This window comes from Tamandua tetradactyla, chromosome 20 (assembly GCF_023851605.1).
Source record: "Tamandua tetradactyla isolate mTamTet1 chromosome 20, mTamTet1.pri, whole genome shotgun sequence".
NCBI lineage: Eukaryota > Metazoa > Chordata > Mammalia > Pilosa > Myrmecophagidae > Tamandua > Tamandua tetradactyla.
The window spans coordinates 62630370-62653699 of record NC_135346.1 but is presented as its reverse complement, the minus strand read 5'-3'; the positions used below and the strand labels follow the sequence as shown (position 1 = coordinate 62653699).

Here is a 23330-nt window from a genome sequence, read left to right as displayed (position 1 = left end):
GAAAATCTGAAAAAACAAATCACAGAACTTATGGGAGTGAAGGACAAAGAAGAAAAAATGGAAAAAACAATGGATACCTACAATGGTAGATCTAAAGAGACAGAAGCTACAATTAGTGAACTGGAGGATGGAACATCTGAATTCCAAAAAGAAACAGAAACTATAGGGAAAAGAATGGAAAAATTTGAGCAGGGGATCAGGGAACTGAATGACAATATGAAGCGCACAAATATATGTGTTGTGAGTGTCCCAGAAGGAGAAGAGAAGGGAAAAGGAGGAGAAAAACTAATGGAAGAAATTATCACTGAAAATTTCCCAACTCTTATGAAAGACCTAAATTTACAGATCCAAGAAGTGCAGCGCACCCCAAAGAGAATAGACCCAAATAGGCGTTCTCCAAGACACTTACTAGTTAGAATGTCAGAGGTCAAAGAGAAAGAGAGGATCTTGAAAGCAGCAAGAGAAAAACAATCCATCACATACAAGGGAAACCCAATAAGACTATGTGTAGATTTCTCAGCAGAAACCATGGAAGCTAGAAGACAGTGGGATGATATATTTAAATCACTAAAAGAGAAAAACTGCCAACCAAGACTCCTATATCCAGCAAAATTGTCCTTCAAAAATGAAGGAGAAATTAAAACATTTATAGACAAAAAGTCACTGAGAGAATTTGTGACCAAGAGACCAGCTCTGCAAGAAATACTAAAGGGAGCACTAGAGTCAGATACGAAAAGACAGAAGAGAGAGGTATGGAGTAAAGTGTAGAAAGAAGGAAAATCAGATATGATATATATAATACAAAAGGCAAAATGGTAGAGGAAAATATTATCCAAACAGTAATAATACTAAAAGTTAATGGACTGAATTTCCCAATCAAAAGACATAGAATGGCAGAATGGATTACGACCCAGCAATACCACTGCTAGGTATCTACTCAAAGGACTTAAGGGCAAAGACACAGACGGACATTTGCACACCAGTGTTTATAGCAGCATTATCTACAATTGCAAAGAGATGGAAACAGCCAAAATGTTCATCAACAGACGAGTGGCTAAACAAAGTGTGGCGTATACCTACAATGGAATATTATGCAGCTTTAAGACAGACTAAACTTATGAAGCATGTAATAACATGGATGGACCTAGAGAACATTATGCTGAGTGAGTCTAGCCAAAAACTAAAGGACAAATACTGTATGGTCCCACTGATGTGAACCGACATTCGAGAATCAGTTTGGAATATATCATTGGTAATAGAGACCAACAGGAGTTAGAAACAGGGTAAGATAATGGGTAATTGGAGCTGAAGGGATACAGACTGTGCAACAGGACTAGATACAAAAACTCAAAAATGGACAGCACAATAATACCTAAGTGTAATGTAACTAGGTTGGAACACTGAATGAAGCTGCACCTGAAATATGGTTTTTTGTTTGTTTGTGTGTTTGTATCTTTTGTTTTTGTTTTTTTTCTTTTTCCTTTTTATATATATATATATTATTAGTATTATTATTTTAATTCTCTTCTCTATATTAACATTCTATATCTTTTTCTGCTGTTTTGCTAGTTCTTTTCCTAAATCGATGCAAATGTACTAAGAAATGATGATCATACATCTATGTGATGATACTAAGAATTACTGAGTGCATTTGTAGAATGGAATGATTTCTAAATGTTGTGTTAATTTCTTTTCTTTTTTTTGATTAATAAAAAAATTTAAAAAAAAAAGAAAATGCAAGAGAGATTCAAGGAGAAAATAGGGCATGATTTTGTTTTGTTTTGTTTTTGTCTCTGAGGTATGCACAGAGCTTTGTGTATGCAGTTTTATCAGTGGGAAGAGCGGACAAAGGCTTAAGAACGTAGTGGTATCAGGAATGGAGAGAGCGAAATCTGGGAGTTTTTTGACCCTGCCCAGATGGGGTCCCAGGATGCAAGAGGTTTTACAGAGGGAGATGTGGACTCTGCTTTCAGGGTCAGCGTTTGGGCAGAAGCCAGCACAGTCGGCATGCGGGACACCAGTGGGGGTAGTCAGGAAAGCTTCAAGTGGTGGCAGCTGGGCATTGGGTCTTACACAGAGAGCAGATGGTGCCAGGCAGGGGAATATCAGGAAAGGGCTCCCAGCTGGAGGGCACAGCCTGGGCAAATGTGTGGAGAAAGGGCTGGAGGTAGGCACTGATCCCGTTTTCTTTGGAGCCTTAAAACTGTCATGTAGTACCAGCTGTCACGAGACCAGCAGAGCAGAGTCAGCAGGCAGATGCAGCCCTGTTCCCCATGGAACGGTTAGTTCCTGGAACAAAGCATCTGGTCCTATCAACTGCAGGATGACTGCGTGGCCTGCCACCTGCGCCTGTTGTCCTGCACAGTTACTAACAGTGCTCCTTCCTGTCGCTCCCCGAAGTGTCCTGGCTCAGACAACAAATTATATGGTAGCCCAGGTCTCCTGGGTTTCCAGGGCCTCCCTGGCAGTTTTGCTGGTCTGAAATGAAGCAGGAACAAGGAGGGCAGTGTTGCGGGTACGTCCTAGAGCAGGACTTACCCCTTTTGATGGACTCTCCTTAGAGAATCTGCACTGCCTCTTGAGATTATAGACTGGTGACAATTGAGGCCAGTCTGTACTCCCTCAGTGTTTCTTTGTGGTGCCTAGATAGGCAGCCAACCTGAGCAGACCTCCCAGCTATTGAGTAAATTGTACTTGTGTGCAAATGCAAACATGGGGACCACTGGGGCGCTTCCCATCTGCAAAAGGCATGACCAGAGTGGCAGCTGAGGAGACCTCTGCTGAGGGTGGGCTGCAGACCGCTAGCAGCTGAGGAGACCTCTGCTGAGGGTGGGCTGCAGACCGCTGGCAGGGAGAGCGGCAGCAGAGGGTGGCACTGTGCTGTGCCAGCGGGATGAGAATGGGAGCGTGAGTGCTTGGGTGGGCTCTTCCTTTCCCGCAGAGGTCTGGTCACACAGCTCCATTCTTGGGGGATATCCTGCATTGGCCAGCTGGCATGACAACCCTTTCCTGTGGCCCTGCAGACCTGCACGTGGGCATCACCAAGAGGCTCAAGACGACAGAGGTGCTGGAGGGCGAGAACTGCAGCTTTGAGTGTGTCCTGTCTCATGAGAGCGCTGGCGACCCGGCCATCTGGACAGTGGGCGGGAAGACTGTGGGCAACTCCGACCACTTCCAGGCTTCACGCCAGGGCCGCAAGTACACCCTGGCTGTCCGTGAGGCTGCGCTGAGTGACGCCGGGGAGGTGGCATTCTCCGTGCGTGGCCTCACATCCAAGGCCTCATTGGTCGTCAAAGGTGGGCTGCAGGCAACGGGTTGGGCATGATCTGGGGTGGGGGAAGGTTGGGGGGCTGCCAAGTGGCCAGAGGCCCCTTCCAGGACTGTCCACACCCCACTCCCCCGTTGGGAGGCTTGGGGGCTTTTTTGGAGGTGCTGGGGGTAGGTTCTGGTTACCCTAGGAGGATGTCCTGCTTCTGGGCAGAGCTTCTCCATGTTTCTGGTGAAGGACCAGGGTTATTTCCAGGATTATTTCCTGCTGCTCCTCCAAGGTACTGATGTTTTGCTACCAGTGTTTCTGAGTTCTCACTGCCAGTTTACGTACTCATTGCAATTGATCTGGCACAATTTGCAGACAGTACTGGGCATACTTGGAGCCACAGTGCTCTGAAAGATGCTGAAAGTATAAGGTTCCATGTTGCAACGTATTCATACTTCCTTGGCCCCTCTCATGAGAGTCTGGGCTTCCAGCAGTCCAGAATTCTCAGGCTCCTGGGGCCCCAGGGCTCAGGGTTGCCAGGGCCCGATGCCTTCCCTGTCCCCCAAGCCATGCCTCACAGGCAATTGTTTCTGCTCCTCTCAGAGAGGCCAGCGGGCATCATGAAGCCCCCGGAAGACCAGTGGGCTGTGCCAGGTGAGGATGTCATCCTGAGTTGTGAGCTGTCACGAGCAGGTGCCTCAGCGCGCTGGCTAAAGGATGGGAAAGCTATTCGCAAGAGTCAGAAGTACAGCATGTTTAGTGAGGGTGCACGGGTCGTGCTGGTGGTCCATGCAGCCTCGCTCAAGGATTCAGGCGAATACACGTGTGAGTTGGAGGATTCCAAGAGCACAGCCTGCCTCCGTGTGGAAGGTGAATGTCCCAGGAGACCCCTCAGAGACCATCCCTCAGCATGGCGTGGGGCCTGACATAAGTCCCAGTGACTGAGCTGGGAGCAGGACCAGTTTCCTGACCTGAGCACAGAGTTCCTTCCCATCTCCTGCCTGAAACTGCTAGTGGTGGAAACCATGTGCTGTCCCAAGGGGCCTGCATGGGGTCTGTACAGGTCTCAATTCCCCCTCCCTCTGCTTATCTCTTCCTCTAGAGAAAGCAAACCGGTTCACCGAGGAGCTGACCGATGTGCAGGTAGAGGAGAAGGGCACAGCTGTGTTTGCATGCCAGACGGAGTGTCCGGCAGCCACGGTGACCTGGCGTAAGGGCCCCACTGAGTTGCGTGCCTCGGGGAGGCACACACTCAGCCAGGAGGGCCTGGCCTTGAAGCTGACCATCAGCGCGGTGGAGAAGGCAGACGGCGACACCTACACCTGTGATATCGGCCAGGCCCAGTCTCAGGCCCGGCTTCTGGTACAAGGTGAGTCAGCTCTGTGCAGCTGCTCCACTGGGATGTTTTTGTGGCCTCTTAACATGCTCTGGTGTATGGGTTCTTTAAAGGTAGATCATTGTTAGAGCCTCAGGAGGTGGTCTGAGATCAGGGCTCTGCCTCTGCATGGCCATACATAACCCAGCTCCAGTTTCCCCATCTGTAAGAGGAGGGAATGGCACTGGGCAGTCTCGTTGGGCCACCCAGCTTGACCTTCTGTGGACAAGTCCCAAGGGCCCTCAGGGATTAAATTACCCTCCCTCTCTGGCTCAGCATGGGTTTCTGGAGCACCTACTCTTTCCCATAGTAGGCCCCAAGAGCGAGCTTTGCATGTATTTCATACGTGATACATCATTGCGGCCCCTGTGGAATGAGGTTGGCTCAGGAATGGGTTAACGGGCTCCTAGGGCTGTTGTGGCCACCCCTTCTTTAGGAGATGGTTCTTCAGTGTCTTTTCCAAGTTGGTACCTCTGACCAAGCACTGAATTGGATCAGGTCGTCTCGTTGGAGCTGGGCAGGCTGACCCAGACATGCAGTTGGACAGGCAGCCTCAGGGTTTTCAGGAGCAGAACCGACAGTCCATAGTATTGTTTACGGGGTTTTTACTATGACCATTTCAGTCTCCATGTTTGAAAAGCACTTTGGGGTCCTCCCCATTCTGCTTGTTCTCCTCAAACCTGGCAGGCAGGGTGCGGGTTGTTCTTCTCACCCTACATAAGGAAACCGGGACTTTAGACACATTCGTGAATGGTCCAGGGACACGGGGCAGTAGAGCCTAGCCTTTCTGGCTGCAGCCTTTACCAGGTTTTTGAGTTTTGGGACTGACACCCAGGGCAGAGTCTCTTGGAAGTCACTCCTAGGGGATCTGTCCACAGAAGATAACAGGGTTCAGAGTTTGAAGGACCAAAACCATAATATTTCATTATAATATGAACAAGGAAGCCTCATTCCTTTTTTTTTTTTTTTTGGCTTTTCTTTTTGAAAATTAAACTTTTCAGCTCACCAAAACATTTTTTTAACAAAGCAAAATAATAATCTAATAAAGTTGATGGAGTTAACCAAAAAGGTCATACAGAGTCATTAAGTAATAAAATAATTTCTTCTAAATACTTAAAACATCCAAGTCTACTCTAGGCTGCTGGTGTGGGATAGAGCCTCTTCTTTTTTTTTAGCCCACTGATCAGAGGTCCCTTTTTTTTTTTTTTGTATAAATTGCCCTCATGCACCATCTATAGAGTTTTCCCAGGTCAGTTTCTTTAAAGGAATCTGAATGCAGGAGCCCTCTCAATATTTATGAATTATTTCTAATCGTTTAGCATACCTAGTTCAACAGCAAAATTCTTTTTCCTTGCAATTTGCTTTTCCAAGACTCGAAAGCATATGATTTAAACTTTAACATAGCCACGACTCTGTTTTATCAAAAAATTTGAGAGCTTGTGGGATTACAGAAAAATCATGCAGAAAATACAGAGTTCCTATATATCTCCCCTTCACCCCCACACTTTTCCCTCTTATCAGTTATCAGTATGTTTCATTAGTGTAGTACCTTTGTTAAAGTTGAAACAGTGTTATTATGATTATACTATTAAGTATAGTTTATAGTTTACATTAGGATTCACTATTTCTACTGTACAGTCCTATATTTTTAGTTTTTATTCTAGGAATATATACAACCTGAAATTTTCCCTTTTAGCCACATTCATATATATAACTCAGTGCTGTTCATTACTCTCACAGAGTTTTGCAATCAACACAAATAGAAATTCTATATAAATTAAGCATTAACTCTCTACCCTAAACCCAGACCCTGGTAATTTGTATTCTAATTTTTGACTCTGTACATTTACTTACTCTGATTATTACATTTCAATGATAGCATCATGTATTTGTCCTTTTGTGTCTGGCTTATTTTACTTAACATAATGTTCTCAAGTTTCATCCATGTAGTTGCATGCATCAGGACTTCATTCATTTTTACAGCTGCATAATATTCCATCATATGCATCTACCACATTTTGTTTATCCATTCATCTGTTGATGGGCACTTGGGTTGCTTCCACATTTTGGCAGTTGTCAGTATTGCCACTGTGAACATCAAGGTAGAGATAATCTCTTTGACTCCCTGCTTTCAGTTCTTTGGGGGTATATAACTAGTAGGGGGATTGCTGGGTCATTTGGAAATTCTGGACTCAGCTTTCTGAGGAACTGCCAAAGTGTCTTCCCCTTTGGCTACACCATTTTTATATTCCCACCAGCAGTGAATGAGTGTTCCTATTTCTCTCCATCCTCTTCAACATTTATTATTTTTCTTTTTCAGTAGTAGTCATTCTTGTGGGTGTGGAATAATATCTAATGTGTTGTTTTTTTTTTTCTGGTGCATGATCCAGAAATCGAACCTGGGTCTCCCACATGGAAGGTGGGCATTCTAACCACTGAACTACCCGTGCACCCTCTCGTGCACCCCTTCTCACATGATTTTTATTTGCCTTTTCCTAACTGCTAATGATTTTTGGGCATCTTTTCCCATGCTTTTTGGCCATTTTTTATGTCTTTGAAAAAAATGCCTGTTCAAATTTTTGCCCATTTTTAAATTGGGTTGTTTTTGTTCTGGGTGTTGAGTTATAGGATTTTTTTCTATATTCTGGATATGAAACCCTTATTGAATATATGGTTTCCAAATATTTCCTCCCATTCTTTAGGCTGTCTCTACTTTCATAATGAAATCCTTTGATGCACAAAAGTTTAAAATTTTGATGTAGTCCCATTTATCTATTTTTTCTTTTGTTGCTCCTGCTTTTTGTGTGAAGTCTAAGAAACCATTGCCTAACACAAGTTCTAAAAATGTTCCCCTGTGTTTTCATCTAGGAGTTTATAGTTTTGATTCTTATATTTAGATTTTTGATCCATTTTTGAGTTAACTCTTCTATCTGGTGTAAATTAGGAGTCCACCTTCATTCTTTTACATGTGGATATCAGTTTTCCCAGCAACATTTGTAGAAGAACTTGTTCTTACCCCATTGAGTGGAGTTGGCCACCTTGTGAAAAATCAGTTGATGAAAAGATTGTGGCAAATGGTGGAGTAAGAAGCTCCATGAATTAGTCCTTTCACTAAACAAAGCAACTGTTGAATAGGAAGGAACTGTCTGAAACAACTATTTCAAAACTCCAGAGTCCAGAAGAATACTGTATAGCATCCAGCAAAGAGAGGGTCCAGAGGCTGGTAAAATATGCTAAAAAAAAAAATAGTAAATTGTGCTCTCTGTGAGGCAGTTACTTGTACCCAACCCCCATTTTGCAAGGAGGCTGATGTGGGGTCCAGCTGGCTTGCCGGTGACAGAAAAGGATGCAAAAATCCTTTTCCCACGATCAGGGGTGGGATGTACTTCACATTTGCCTTGTGCAGACTTTCCTAATAGGGGGCTGGCATGCCAGAAAATCTGTTATATCACCAACTGATTACAAAATAAAGAAATAGATGTCCCAGGGAGTAAATCCCAGAGTTAACATTTTGAAACATTGAAATGTACAGTGTGCAACAAAACAAACAAAAGTGTACAAGACAAAGAGACAAGAAATGATGGCCCATCCAAAGGAAGAGGATAAAAATCCAGAAAACACCAGTGAAGAAGACAAGAAGGTGATCATACCGAACAAAGCCTTTAAATAGATTTTCTAAAAATGCTCAAGGAGATGAAGGAAAATGCAGAGAAAGAACCAAAAGATATCAGGAAACCAATGTTTAAGCAATGTGAGAATCTCAATAAAGAGATAAAAATTTTAAAAAGGAACCAAACAGAATGTACTTGAAGCAAACAGTAATAGAAACGAAGAATTCCCAGGAGAGTTTCAACAGTGGAATGGAGCTCACAGAAGAAAGAATCAGCAAACTTGAAGACATGACATTTGAAATGAGTCAGGCAGAGAAGCAGAAAGAAAAAGACTTATAAAAAATTAAAATAGCCTAAGAAATCTCTGGCACACCTGGCCTACAAATGTATGAATTATGGGAGTCCCAGAAGAAGAAAAAAGAGAATGGCAGAAGGAATATTCAAGGAAATAATGACAGAGCACTTCCCAAACTTAGCAAAAGATATAAAAATGCACATCCATGAGGCCCAGAGAACACAAGAAAACAGACCCTGTCATATATTGGTGAAACTGTCAAATTCAAAGAACAAGTAGAGAATTCTGAAAGCTACAAGGAGAAATAATGTGTTATGTACAAGAAATTCCCGATTAGATTGAATGCCAGTTTCTCAGAAGCTATGGAGGCGAGAAAGCCATGGGTAGAGATAATCTAAGTGCTGAAAGAAAATGAATACCAACCAAGAATTATGTATCCAGAGAGAGTTTCTTTCAAAAATAAGAGTGAGATTAAGACATTTCCAGATAAAGAAAAGAAGAAGGATTTCATCACCATTAAACCTGTCCTATAAGCAGTGCTAAAGGGAGTTATTCATATAGAAAAAAAAGGACACTAGACAGTGGTTCTAAGCAGCATAAAGAAATAAAAACCTGTGATAAAGGGAACCATTGGGGTAATTATAAATGCCAGAATTATTGTAGTGTCTTGTTTGGTATGTAAATACACTTATTAACTTTCTACAGGTGCTAAAATGCAAATGCATAAAAAATGATAAATCTATGGTTTGGCACATACAATGTACAGAAATATAAGTGGTAATGGGTACAAAAGGAAAAAGTGGTTGGACAGAGGGATATAGGAAAGGGGTGTATGTATGCTATTGAAGTAAAGTTGCTATCAAACCAAATGTAATTGTTATGATTTAGGATGTTACATTTTAGCCCCATGGAAACCGCAAGGAATATATATAAAAATATATATACAGATAGAAAAGATAAGGCACTCAGTATGGTAGAATGCTAACAAGTCAAATAAATATAAAAGTCATTAATGGAAGAATTGAGGCATAAAAGAAGGTGTAAGGCTTACAGAAACTAAATGGTACAAAAGTCCTGCATTACCAGTCATGACTTAAAATGTAAATGGATTAAACTCTCCAGTCAAAATGCAGAGTGTGCTGGTTTGAAAGGAAGTATGCCCCCTAAGAAAAGCCATGTTTTAATATAAATCCCATTTCTTAAAGATAGAATAATCTCTATTCAATACTGTATATTTGAAACTGTAATGAGATCATCTCCCTGGTTGATGTGATTTAGTTAAGAATGGTTGTTAAACTGGATTAGGGGACGACATGTCTCCACCCATTTGAGTGGGTCTTGATTAGTTTCTGAAGTCCTATTAAAGAGGAAACATTTTGGAGAATGAGAGCTTCAGAGAGATTCAGAGAGAGCAGAGAATCCTGCAGCACCACGAAACAGAGAGTCCACCAACCAGTGACCACTGGAGATGAAGAAGGAAGACGCTTCCCGGGGAACTTCATGAAATAGGAAGCCAGGAGAGAAAGCTAGCAGATGATGCCGTGTTCGCCATGTGCCCTTCCAGCTCAGAGAGAAACCCTGGCCGTGTTCACCATGTGCCTTTCTAGATGAGAGAGAAACCCTGAACTTCATCGGCCTTCTTGAACCAAGGTATCTTTCCCTGGATGCCTTAGATTGGACATTTCTGTAGACTTGTTTTAACTGGGACATTTTCTCAGACTTGGAACTGTAATCTAGCAACTCATTAAATTCCCCTTTTAAAAGCCACTCTGTTTCTGGTATATTGCATTCCGGCAGCTAGCAAACCAGAACACAGAGTTTGGAAGAATGGGTTAAAAAAGCATGAACCAACTCTTTGCTGTCTGAAAAACACCTTATATTCAAAGGCACAAGTAAATTAAAAGTGAAAAGGGTAACCAACAGAGAGCTGGGGCAGCTATACTAATATCAGATAAAATAGACTTGGTCATTGTATACCGATAAAGGGATCAATTGAATAAGAAAACATAACAGTTATAAATTCATCTAACAGCAGAGCTCCAAAATATATAAAGGAAATACTGACAGATTTAGAGGGAGAAGTGGACAGTTCTGTATTAATAGTAGAACAGTTTAATATACCACTTTCAATTATGAGTAAAACATCTAGTCGGAAGATTGATAAAGAAGTACAGGATATGAATGATACTCTAAACCGGAAACCTAATAGACAGATATAATACACTTCACCCAACAACAATAAAAACATTCTCCAGGATAAACCATATCTTAGGTCACAAAGCAAGTCTCAATAAATTCAAAATAAGGAAATCATACAATGTACCTTCTCCAAGCACAATGGAATGAAGCTAGAAAGTTAAAAGAAGGGAGAATTGGAAAATTCACTAATATGTGGAAATTAAACAACCTATTCTTAAACAACCAATGGGTTAAAGAAAAAAATGACATGGGGAATTAGGAAATATCTTGAGGTGAATGAAAATGAAAACAGAGCAAGCCAAAACTTTTGGGATGCAGCAAAGGCAGTGCTGAAAGGAAAATTTATATCTCTAAATGCTTACATTAAAAGAAAAAAAAGATCACAAACCAGAGATCTAACCCCACAACTGGAAGATTGAGAAAAAGAGTAAAGTAAACCCAAAGCAAGAAGAAAAAGGAAATAGCAAAAATTAGAGCAAAGATAAATGAAATAGAGAATTAAAAAAAAATCAATGAAATGAAAATTTAGTACCTCGAAAATATCAAGAAAATCAAACACTTAGCTAGACTGTGAAAAAAAGTAAAATGAAATAATTAAAATAAGAAATGAAAAGATTATTACTGTTAACCCCATAGACATAAAAAGGATTACAGAAGATATTATGAAAACTATATACCAACAAATTAGTCAAGCTAGATGGAACTGTATACCAACAAATTATTCAGACTGCCTGCACTGACTAAAAATGAAATAGTCTTAACAATCAGTAAACTCATCACTTGTGTGTTGTATCTATGATTTTGTAATTGATCATGTTAAGATTTATTTTGATGTTCATAATTTTATCAAATAACCCCAAACACAACTTTTACCTTAACCACTGTATTTTTGTGTGTACATGTCATTAAATGTTATAGTTCTGCAAAATAAAAAATGAAACATTTCCAAAAAATTATAAAGGAGGGACTATTCCCAAACTCAATCTATGAGGCCAACATCATCTTCATACTAAGATACAGATAGCACAAGGAAAGAAAAATACACATCAACATCCTTATGATAATAAATGCAAAAATCCTCAACAAAATTCTAGCAAACCAAGTGCTACAGTACACTGAAAGAATTAAACACTGCAATCAGTTGTGATTTATTCCTAGTATATAAGGTGGTTCAACATAAGACAAATCAATTAATGTAATATACCACATTAACAAAACAAAGGAAATAAATGATTATCTCGAAGCAGAAAGGCTTTTGACAAAACCCATCACCTCTTCTTGATAAAAACTAGGAATAGAAGGAAACCTCTTCAGCATGACAAAGGACATATATGAAAAGCCCACAGTTAATATCATCCTCAAGAGTGAGAGACGAAAAGCGTTCCCTCTAAGATGTGGAAAAAGACAAGGATGCCCACTTTTACCATGTTATTCAACATTGTCATCACAGTTCTTGCCAGAGCAGCTAGGCAAGAAAAAGAAATAAAAGGCATCAAAATTGAAAAGGAAGTAGAATGTTCCCTATCTGCAGACGACATGATCCTATATACAGAAAGTCCTGAAAAATCCACAACCAAGCTCCTAAAGCTAATGAATGAATTCAGACAAATAGCAGGACACAAGATCAACACCAAAAATCATTAGTGTTTCTGTATACAAGCTGTGAATTCAGAAGAAGGAATCAAGAAAAAATTCCATTTATAATAGCAACTAAAAGAACCAAATATCTGTGAATACATCTAACCAATGATATAAAGAACATGTATACAGAAAATTGCCAAACATTGCTTTTGTAAAGAAATCAAAGAAGACCTAAATAAATGTGAGGCACTGTGTGTTCATAGATTGAAAGGCTAGATATCATTAAGTTGATAGCTCTGGCCAAAGCTATTTATAGATCCAACACCGTCCCAATCAAGAATCCAGCAACCTTCTTTGCAGAAATGAAAAAGCCAATTATCAAATTTATATGGAAGGTTAAGTGACACCAAATAGCCAAAGCCATCTTGAAAAAGAATGAAGTTGGCAGACTCACACTTCCTGTTCTTAAAATCTGTTATAAAACAACAGTAACTAAAATAGCATGGTACTGGCACAAGAACAGACATGTAGAGCAAAGTAATTGAATTGGGAGATCAGAAATCAACCCTACCATTATTTCTTTAAATATTCGTTCTCCTCCTTTCTTTTCCTTCTGGGACTCTAATAATGCGTATAGTGGTATACTTGATGGTGTCCAAATCTCTTAGGCTTTGTTCAATTGTTTTTGTTTCTTTAATCTTTCTTTTCTTACCTTGTCATTACAATTGTCTTATTTTTGAGTTCACTGATTCTTCTTCCGGCTCCAATCTGCTGTTGAAACCCTCCAAGGAATTTTTACTTGCACATTTTGTGGTTCAACTCCAATATTTATGTTTGGCTAGCTTTTAAAATTTCTGTGTCTTGAGCCATATGATAATTGTTCATTTATTGTTTTACTGATATTCTTTAGTTCTTCCTTTATGTTTTCTTTTATTTCCTTGAATATATTGAGGATCATTTTTAAAAATCTTTAGTATATTCAAAGTCACTTTCTTTTATGGCTACAGGGTTTTTTTCTTGTTCCTTTGTATAGGTCATCATTTCCTGTTTGTCTTGTAATCTTCTGTTGCACACTGTAAATTTTAATATTTTGAAGTGTTAACTCTAGATTTAGTCCCTGAGCTGTCTCTTCCTAAGTTTTTATCCAGTGAGTGAATAAAGTTTCCTTGAGTATCAAGAACTAACTAAAACAGACAAACAAATGCAAAAAATAAGCAAAGTGTTTTATATTCTTGGCAAATTCGCTCTGCATTGGCTTTTGTTTTTCTTCAGAGTTTAACCTTCCCATTAAGAAGATCAGCCTGAGGCAGATATCAAGCGTAGGATCCTCTCATTTCTGAGCCTGTGTCTTATCCTCGCCTTCTTTTACTCATGGCCTTAGGAATTCCCTTGTTTGAAGAATTTGAATGCCTCCTCTATTGTGTGTCTTAGAGCAGGTAGCATTTTGCCCCAGGCCACTTTAACTGTTTGATGACTGCTCTAGCTGTCCACATGCTGCCACTTCCTGCAGGATAAGTTCTGGGCGAGGGAGCCAGAGAGGCATTTCCTGATTCAGTCTTTCAGGCTGCTAGAGATAGACTGGCCTGGGTGTACAGGCACTGCGGTGTCACATAGGGCTTACTCTGCTTCCTCCAGAAGAGGGCCAGGGGCCCAGAGTGGGAGTACATGCTGGCTCCAAACCCATGCTGGGAGGAGGGAGGCTAGGGGGCTGGAGGGGCAGAAAGGGTGCCATGAGCCTCCTCTACCATTTTTTCAAGCTGTGTTCTTGATTCAGACCTCGTCCTTTAACTGTTTCCTGGGGGTTCTGAGGAAGATGGCGCTGCCAGTTTTTGCTGGTGGTTCTAAGATTCTGTGGCTGAGGGCACCCTGGAATATTTTATGCTGTCATCTTGGTTAACCAGAAGGCAGCGTGCAACTCTTACACTGTTTCAGTGTGAGGTTTAATTTCTTTACATGGTTACATTAACAAGCACAACTGGGAAAAACAGGTTTGGGAGCAAACAACCCACTCTTGATAAGCACGGTCGAGTTGGAGGGGCTAGAGACTGTGTGGGGCTGTCAGGGCACTCTATAGCCTAAGGTATCAGCAGGGCATGGGAGTTTCCCAGCATACTTTGCAGAAAGACCAAATTGGTGGAGGTTAGTTTGGGGCTCAGAGACTGACTCAAAACGAGTATTTTTGGACAACTCAACTATGACCTAGTAAACATTTTCTGAGTTATGTCAACATGAGTTTGTTGAATGAAACCACTCTAGCTCCTGACTGTGAGTCCCACCCTGGGTCTTGGGTAGTGCCATGTTTCCTTTTTCATCTGGCTTATTCTGTCCCCAGACATGCTGGTGCCCCCTGACTTGCCTGTGTGTGTTCTTGCAGGCCAGAGAGTGCTCATTATTGAGGACCTAGAGGACGTGGCTGTGCAAGAGGGCTCTTCAGCCACCTTCTGTTGCCGCATCTCCCCTCCTGAATATGGGCCTGTCTATTGGTTCTTGGATAAGGCCCCCCTGAATGCCAATGAGCTCAATGAGATCAAGGTCCATCCTGGGGGCTACCACGTGCTGACCCTGCGGCAGCTTGAGCTTAAGGACTCGGGCACCGTTCACTTTGAGGCAGGAGACCAGCGGGCCTCAGCCACACTGCAGGTCACAGGTGGGTTGCACCTGTGATTAATGATGTGTGCCCAGCACTGTGTTGAGGGACAAGAAAACCTACAAGACATATTCCATGTTATTGAGGTATATTGACTTGCAAAGGGGAAGACCTCAAATAGCAGTCCAGCCTCATGACGAGCTCAAGGAGAAGGCATGATTGGCTACCCTGTGTGGTTGAGGCTCTGATCCCTGGGAGTTGGGCTTAAGGTTCATTTGGGCTCTTTTGGGATAAATTGGTTATGTGTAGTATGCTGTGGGCCTTTTGGTTTGGGGAGTTACAGAGAGCCCCACCCTATCCCCTTGTAATTCCCTTCTGGGACCATGCCTTGACTTTGCTGATCTACTGTGAATTCTGGGGCTTATAATTATGGTCACCTCTGAGTGGTCAGCAGGATGGCTACAAAGCCCATGCATCTTGCTTCTTTCTCTTGGAATCCCAGAGAAGCCGAGCATCTTCTCCCGGGAGCTCGTGGATATTACAGTCATTGAGGGGGAGGACCTGACCCTCATGTGTGAGACCAGCACACCAGACAGTCCTGTGCAGTGGACCAAGGATGGGAAAGCCCTCCGGCAATCGGCCCGGTGCAAGCTGAGTTATGAGGGCTGCCAGGCCCAGCTGGTCATCAGTGGTGCCACCGTGCAAGATGGTGGGCGCTACAGGTGTGAGGCTGGGGGTGCCTGCAGCAGCTCCATCGTCAGGGTCCATGGTGAGTCCTTGGAGCCGGCAGTGAGCTTCAGTGATGCCCAGGGAAGGTGTGGGCTTTGGAGATCCTTGAGGAGCCCGAGGCAGGGAAGACCTCAGCATCGTATCCAGTTCCTTCTCTGCATCTCCACCCTCTGTGTGTGGGAGTCCATTGCTTCCCTCCATCTGCATCTCCATCTGTCTCTGTCTCTTATCTCCATCTTTCTCTGTCGCTGCTTTCATCTCTGTCTTACTTTGCTCCCTCCCTGCCTCTGCGTCTCTACTCTGCTTCTCTCTTGCTAGTGTGGTCTCACCATCTCCTTGTCCTGTGGCCCCATATGTGGCCATCAGTCTTTCTCTTTGTTACTCTGACTTTATCAGGTTTTCTGTTATCTCTGTTTTTCCTGCTCTTTCTTTCTTCATTGCTGTCTTCCTCTTCCTATCATGGCTTATCCAAATCCTTTGCTGTTTCTCCTGCCAACTGGTTCACATTTCCTCTTGCCCACCTCTGGCCCACACGTTTGCCCCTCCTGGGGTAGACGTCCATAGATTTCAGGGTTGTCATCAGGGACACACAGTGTAGAATAGGTGAAATGTGGCTTCCCTGAACCTTGCTTGTGGCTGCCCCATAACCTGGGGCTGGGCAGGGGATGTTCCTCGCAGGGCCTGGAGGTGGAGAGTGTCTGAGGTGAGGCCATGTGCTGTGTTCATAGCTCGGCCAGTGCACTTCCGGGAGGGCCTGAAGGACGTGGAGGTGCTAGAGGGGGGTGCCACGACGCTGCGCTGCATGCTGTCCTCCGTGGCCGCGCCTGTGGAGTGGCGCTGTGGAGACAGGGTCCTGAAGACCAGCAGCAAGTATGGCCTGCGACAGGATGGGGCCACGCTGGAGTTGGTGGTGCGGGACCTGCAGCCACAGGACAGCGGGCAGTACTCATGCACCTTCAGGGACCAGAAGACAGTGGCCACGCTCACTGTGAAGGGTCAGAGTCCCACCCTCACTGCCTGCATGCATCTGCTCAATGTCGGAGAACAGATGTGATGTTCATAGTGGGCATTTGGCCTTTTTATTTTTTCAGCCTCAGCTGCACGGTTTGTAGGAAAACTGAGAAGCAAAGAGGCCACAGAAGGAGCCACGGCCACGCTGCGCTGTGAGCTGAGCAGGGAGGCCCCCGTGGAGTGGAGGAAGGGCTCCGAGATCCTCAGAGCTGGGGGCAGATACAGCCTGAGGCAGGACGGGGTCATGTGTGAGCTGGAGATCCATGGCCTGGCTGAGGCGGATGCTGGGGAGTACTCATGTGTGTGTGGGCAGGAGTGGACCTCAGCCACGCTGAGCGTGAGGGGTAAAAACCACATGTGGCTCAACAGAGCGGTGTTCAGGTGTCCAGATACTAATTTTATGCTGTCTTTTTGTACTCACAATGCATTCTCTCTCTGTTTCTGTGATGCACACTCCATAACTCTGCAATTTCCTTTCACCTTCCTGGGCTATTGTATGGTATTCTTGTTGGCTGAACTAAGAGAAACCAGAGCTATAGCCAATTTCCCACCCATCATGTTACCTGCTTTGTGTCCTGCTGGATTTAGGGTCTCAGTCTCTGTCGTGTGTCCTGAAATTCTCCAGATATTCTGAGGTTCTCTCTGTCCATTTGGCTTTCCCCAGCTCTGGAAGCCCAGTTCATAGGAAGACTGAGAAACAAAGAGGCCACAGAAGGGGACGCAGCCACGCTGCACTGTGAGCTGAACAAGGCGGCCCCTGTGGAGTGGAGGAAGGGCCGTGAGACCCTCAGAGCTGGGGACAGATACAACCTGAGGCAGGACGGGGCTGTGTGTGAGCTGGAGATCCATGACCTGGCCTTGACGGATGTTGGGGAGTACTCATGCGTGTGCGGGCAGGAACGAACCTCGGCCACACTGAGCGTGAAGGGTAAACATCATGTGGGGTCACTGGATGGTGGTCAGTGTCTCCCCTGTCTGTACTACAGTCTTTCCTGCTGTCTGTTTCCCATTCATTCAGCACCCACAACTCAGGACCTGCTGGGTATGACCAGTCTCCATAGCTAGGAAACAGCAGAGAATAAGAGGAGCCTCTCTGCCCTCATAGAAGCCATAATCTGAGGTAGAGAAGGTAGAGAGTAATGAGATAATACAAGGCCTACTCTGGCCTCTTGCAGGTGGCAAGCCTGAAAAGGGAGATGAGGAAAGGAGATAGAGGAATGGCCATGAGGTTGGAAAACAGAAGGGGACATTTCAGGGGGAGGCCCAGCCTGGGCTTGTACACCGAGTGTGAGAGTCCTGAGGGGTGGGGGAAGCTTGGAGACAGCGGGTGAGATGCTGACGGGAGAGGGGCAGACCTGGAGCGGTGGGAACAGTGGGCTATGGTGCAGATGGGAGAGGGTAAGGCCATGAGCTGCTGATGGCGCCGTGGTGGGTGCCTGAGGGTGGTGGCCTTGGGTGAGTGAAAGGAGAGAGGCATGGGCCCAGTGGTGGGAACTGATGTGAACCACCAGGGTTGGCTGGTAGAGGGTCCAAGAGCTGGAGATGGCTCTATCCTGTGAACCTGCATTAGTAGGCAAGCTTCTCTTGTGACCAGGCCTGGAGAGGAGACAAGCTGAGGTCGCTTTAGCTGTGGTTTTGCTAGAGGTGGGCCACAGGCAGGAGAGGGCAAAGGATGGTGCAGGGAGGCCAAGATTGGCCAGGCAGTGGTTGGGAAGAGGCTGGGGCCCCCATGAAAAGGGGCAGGTGGAGGTCTCCCACACATTCAAGCAACCCTTACGGCAAATGAGGTCAACTGCATGTCTCCTGGGGTCTTGGGACTCAGGGTGTACTGAAGAAAGGAAGACTCGTCTGGTATCCTCTGTGGTTCTGCCTCCAGCCACCCCTGTTTCTTGTGTGTGTGTGTCCTCCTCATGGCATCTGTGCCCCTCTCCTTGCCTGCAAGCTACAGAGAGTCTGTGAGTCTGTCCCTTCCTGACTCTGACCACCCATATCACAGAAGTTCTGAGGCCTGAGGAGGCCACGGAAGGAGCCCTGGCCACCCCATGGTGTGAAGTGAGCAAGGCAGTGTCTGTAGAGCAGAAGGGCTCCAAGGCCCTCAGGGCTGAGGACAGATGGATCCTGAGGCAGGACGGCACCTGTGTGAGCTGGACAGATGGGTCCTGAGGCGGGGTGGCACCCTGTGTGAGCTGGACAGATGGGTCCCGAGGCAGGACGGCACCCTGTGTGAGCTGGACAGATGGATCCTGTGGCCCAGCTGGTGGACCTGGTGGGCGCCAGGGAGCACTTGTGTATTGGCGGAAAGGAATAGACCGTGGCCAGAGCCAGGCCCCTGTGGAGGGGAAAGCACTGGCCCCCACATCTCAGCTCAGGAGTCCATGATCTCCTTTGTAAAGGAGAAGCCACAAGCCCTGAGGAGCCCTAGTCTTCTTCCCAGAAGGAGCTGGCCCTGGGAGGTGGCCCCAGGAGGTCTCGTCTTGCATTCCCATGGAACTTGCCCCAGCTTGGCTGGCAGCTGATAATGCCACAGGCCCCTGCAATGGGAATCCAAGGGCTTGGGATCTCTCTGAGAGCCTGAATCCTGCAGAGGAAGCAGGCCGAACAGAGCTAGGATGGTGAGGCTGCACACCAGGTACCAGGGAGCATCCAGGGAATGGTGTGGGGCATCTTAGAAAGCAGACCGGGCCTGTCTTTCTTCCTAATGAGGGTCTCTGTGGGCATGAAAGGCCCCAGTCCAGGATTCTGGTGGGCCCTGCTCCCACCCATCATCCTGTCATACTCACATGGCCACGAATGGACCTCAAAGTGGTGAAAGAGAGGATTCTGGAGGCTGGTGTAGGCATCACAAAGTTGGGCATCCTCAGGTCCCTGGGGGAGGGCCAGCCAGTGGCAGTGCCTGCAGCATGGCCGGAGGTGCCAGGAGCTCCACCCCACTCAGACACTGGGAAACACAGCAGGGCAGGACCCAAAGACCTGTCAGGTAGCTGTGGCTCCAAAAGGGAAGATGTGGTAAGGCTGCCGCACCCACTGTCAGACCTAGAAGGGACACTCAAGGGCTGAGGAGACCAGCTGTAGTGGCCAAGAAGGTGCTTCTAGAAATAGGTGCAGTCCCTGTCAGGGTAACCTCAGGTGATGAGCCTGGAGGGCTTAGCCACACCATCCAGGCACCTCTTATAGAGGATTCTGTGGTGGGATTCCAGTACTTTCTGTAAGGTTGCAACTTGACTATGAAATCCCAACGATTCCATGAGTCTCTGGGTTCCTTAGAGGGCTCAAAGGGGAAGGAACTTGGGCCTCCAGGGCTCCAAGCTTGCTGGTCATCGGGGAGACTGGCTCTGCCTGGATGGATAGGGCTTAGGAGCTACCTCCTGTCCATCTCTTTGGTGTGCAGGCTGGTCAAGCTTCAGCATTTCCTTTCACTGTGGGTACCTCCCACCTGTTACAGTCCTCTGTGCCCCATGCTGTCCAGTTGGATGGCTCTTTTGTTTTTTCATTTGTTTGTTTCTTCATCCTGTGTGCCAGGGAGCTGCTGCATGCCAGGCATCTCCTACACTGTGAACACATGGGCCAGGTCCCAAGGCCTCCCACTCTCAGCCAGGCTTTCCAGAGAGAAGGAGGTAGTTCCCACCTCTCTCTGACTATTATCCTGGTTTGGGGTCTGTCGTGATCTGTCTTGGTTTGGGGCCACAGAAGCAACGCAACCAGAATGAGAAGTTGGAGCTGATGCCACTGGGTGTGGGAGTTTTAGTAGTCTTGTTTGCATCTGCTTCCCAACCAACTGTATCCATTGAAATCATGAAAGAATTGTGAAGTAAAGCCACAGAGGGAAACGTGGCCACATTTCAGCAGGAGCTGAGCACAGTGGCCCACATACAGTGGAAGAAGGGGTGTGGGCCTTTAAATCTGGTGTCAGATACAGTAAGAGGCAGGATGGGGCCTTGTGTGTGTCCTGTCGCCTGGCCACAGAAGATGCATCCTTTCTGGTCACTTTCTCTGCCCCATATGTCTATCCCTTATACCCTGTGGTCATTTCCTGGTGTCCTCTGTATTGTCCTGAGTTCTTGCCCTCTAGCTCTCCACCAGGGTGTGCTTTACCCAGACCATCTGAGGTTCCTCTCACCTCACTGCTTCCTATACCACGTATCCATCAGTGCACACTTTTATCCCATTTTCCCCTGTGGTGTGTTTTGTTGTGATATGTGTGTCCTGTTCCCAAAGTACTTCACAGAACCTGATGTTCTCCATGTTTGTTTGACCCTCCCAGCCCTACCTACCAGATTTATACAAGGTCTCAAGCCTGAGGAAGCCACAGAAGGGGCTACAGCCATGCTGCGGTGTGAGCTGAGCAAGGCAGGCCCTGTGGAGTGGAGGAAGGGCCCAGAGACTCTCAAATCTGGAGACAGATACAGCCTGAGACAGGATGGGGCTGTGTGTGAGCTGGAGATCCATGGCCTGACCGTGGCGGATGCCGGCGAGTACTCATGCATGTGCGGGCAGGAGAGAACCTCAGCACCGCTCACTGTGACTGGTAAAGACGACGTGGTCACCTGGATTGTGGTCGGCGTCTACACATTGTCTCTGTCTCTGTCTCTTCCCTCTATCTGCTTGAGCCCCTGGGGCAACTCCATAGATGTCTGTGCTCTCTCCAGCAGAGGACCCCAGGGCCTTGCAGCTCCTCTGTCCTCAGCCAGTCCATGTCATGATGTATTCGTTCATCCATTCTGTCCTCTGTACCTCCAGAGCTGTCTGCTTCCGCACCATTCCAACTTCAGTTGCTTGTTTCTCCCTTTGTTCCGTTGGCGTATGTGTGATTATTGGTGGGTGTTCATGTCCTATACCGAGTCCTCCAGACGGTTTGATGTTCTCCACCACTGTTTGGCCCTCCCAGCCCTGCCTGCCAGGTTCACAAAATGCCTGAAGAATGAAGAAGCCACAGAAGGGGTCACAGCCACACTGCGGTGTGAGCTGAGCAAGGCAGCCCCCGTGGAGTGGAGGAAGGGCCCCAAGACCCTCAGAGCCGGGGACAGATATGGCCTGAGGCAGGATGGGACAGTGTGTGAGCTGGAGATCCATAGCCTGGCCAAGGCAGATGCCGGGGAGTACTCGTGTGTGTGCGGCCAGGAGAGGACCTCAAGCACACTGACCGTGAAGGGTAAAGACTAAGTGTGGTCACCTAAACCATGTCTGGTGTTTGCATATTGTCTCCACGTCTCCATCTCCTGCCTTGATCTGTGTCTCAGCCCCTGGGGAACTCCATGGGTGTCTGGTGTCTCCACTGGGGGTCTGAGTCTGCCCCATCCCCTTGGCCAGTTGATGCTCTGGAATCAACGTTCATCTCTCTGTCCTCTGTTCATCTGGGGACATTTGCTCCCTCACCGATCACACATCCATTACTTGCCTTTCCCTTTGTTTTTTTATCATTTGTGTGTTTCGTGGTGGGGGTCCATGTGTTGTACCAGGTATGTTTCCCATCCCTGTGCCCTCTGTTTCCTGTGTGCTCTGGCCCCCACCATCTTTGCACTTTTCCTTGACTCTGATACCTTCCAGTCCTTGTCATGGTTCCTGGGTGCTCTGTGACACATACACAGGCTGGACTGAGAAAGCCAAAATCCACAGCCCATGCTCAGCACATCCAGCACATAGCCCATAGCTCTTTGGATATCATGTCTCCCTTTGTGTCTTCCATGTCCTGTCTCTTGCTTGGGCCTGGAGCGTGTGGTGTGTCTGTGTCTCTCTGATGCTCACAACTCTGCCCACAAAGTTCAGAGAGTGAAGAATAAGGAGACCACAGAAGGGGCCATGGCCACACTGCAGTGTGTGCTGAGCAACGTGGCTCTTGCGGAGTGAAAGAAGAGTGCTGAAACCCTCAGAGCTGGGGACCGAACAGCCGGAGGCAGGAGAGGGCTGTGCATGAACTAGAGATCTGTCCCCTGGATGTGGAAGATGTTGGGGGGCTATTTGTGTGTGTGTGATTAGGAGAGGACCTTGACGATGCTGATGGAGATGGGTAAACACTCAGCTGTGGCCATGCAAGTGACTTCTCTGTGTTACTGTTATCTCATTCTCATGACTACCCATCTGTCTAACCCAGCCTACAACAGCCATCAAGATCACACTCAGTGGATACACTCTCTAGATGCAGGGCATACACTGGTGGTAAAATAGCAGACCTCATGGTTATTGTCTACAGTACTAGGGATGAGTTAATGAGAGAGTCCATGAGGGAGGCGTCTGGCTAGGACTTGCAGGTAATGAAACTCTCCACCCTGATCCTAGAGCCCAGTGACCACAAAGCATTACCATTAGGACAATGGGAAAGGTTCTAGGATTGAGGTCCAGTACTGATTTGGCAGAAAAAGGCAGGCCAGGGAGACCAGGTGTTCTGCGTCTGGTCAGAGTGCTGACAGTACTTTAAATAAGAGTCCTACAGAGCCACAGAGGTTCACAAATGGGCCTTGGTCAACAGTCATTTCTAAAGTTGCATCTCCCTAGAGGGAGGAGTTGAGGATGGCTGGAAGAGTTGATGGGAGACCACATTAGAGTCCATCAGGGTCCAGATGATGTGAGCCTGCAGCAAGGCAAGTATTAGGGTCACAATAGAAATGTGTGAAGCGGAGAAGGCAGTGCCTCATGAGGGCTGGGATATGGCACAGGTGAGCACAGATAGGTACACACTGAAGCACTGATTG

The 23330-nt window shown here is 46.0% G+C and overlaps 1 protein-coding gene across 4 annotated transcripts in view; it reads left to right on the top strand.

The window, feature by feature from the left end:
• The window catches only part of LOC143664240 (obscurin-like), a 177200-nt gene that overhangs the window by 62136 nt on the left and 91734 nt on the right, over positions 1–23330 (top strand). For all 4 annotated transcript variants that reach the window (XM_077137912.1, XM_077137909.1, XM_077137911.1 and 1 more), the window contains 10 exons: positions 3024–3296; positions 3860–4126; positions 4359–4625; positions 14692–14964; positions 15407–15673; positions 16362–16628; positions 16725–16988; positions 17309–17572; positions 20906–21169; positions 21530–21793. In XM_077137912.1, the coding sequence (XP_076994027.1) occupies positions 3024–3296; positions 3860–4126; positions 4359–4625; positions 14692–14964; positions 15407–15673; positions 16362–16628; positions 16725–16988; positions 17309–17572; positions 20906–21169; positions 21530–21793 (2670 nt within the window). The remainder of the gene's footprint in view (positions 1–3023; positions 3297–3859; positions 4127–4358; positions 4626–14691; positions 14965–15406; positions 15674–16361; positions 16629–16724; positions 16989–17308; positions 17573–20905; positions 21170–21529; positions 21794–23330) is intronic.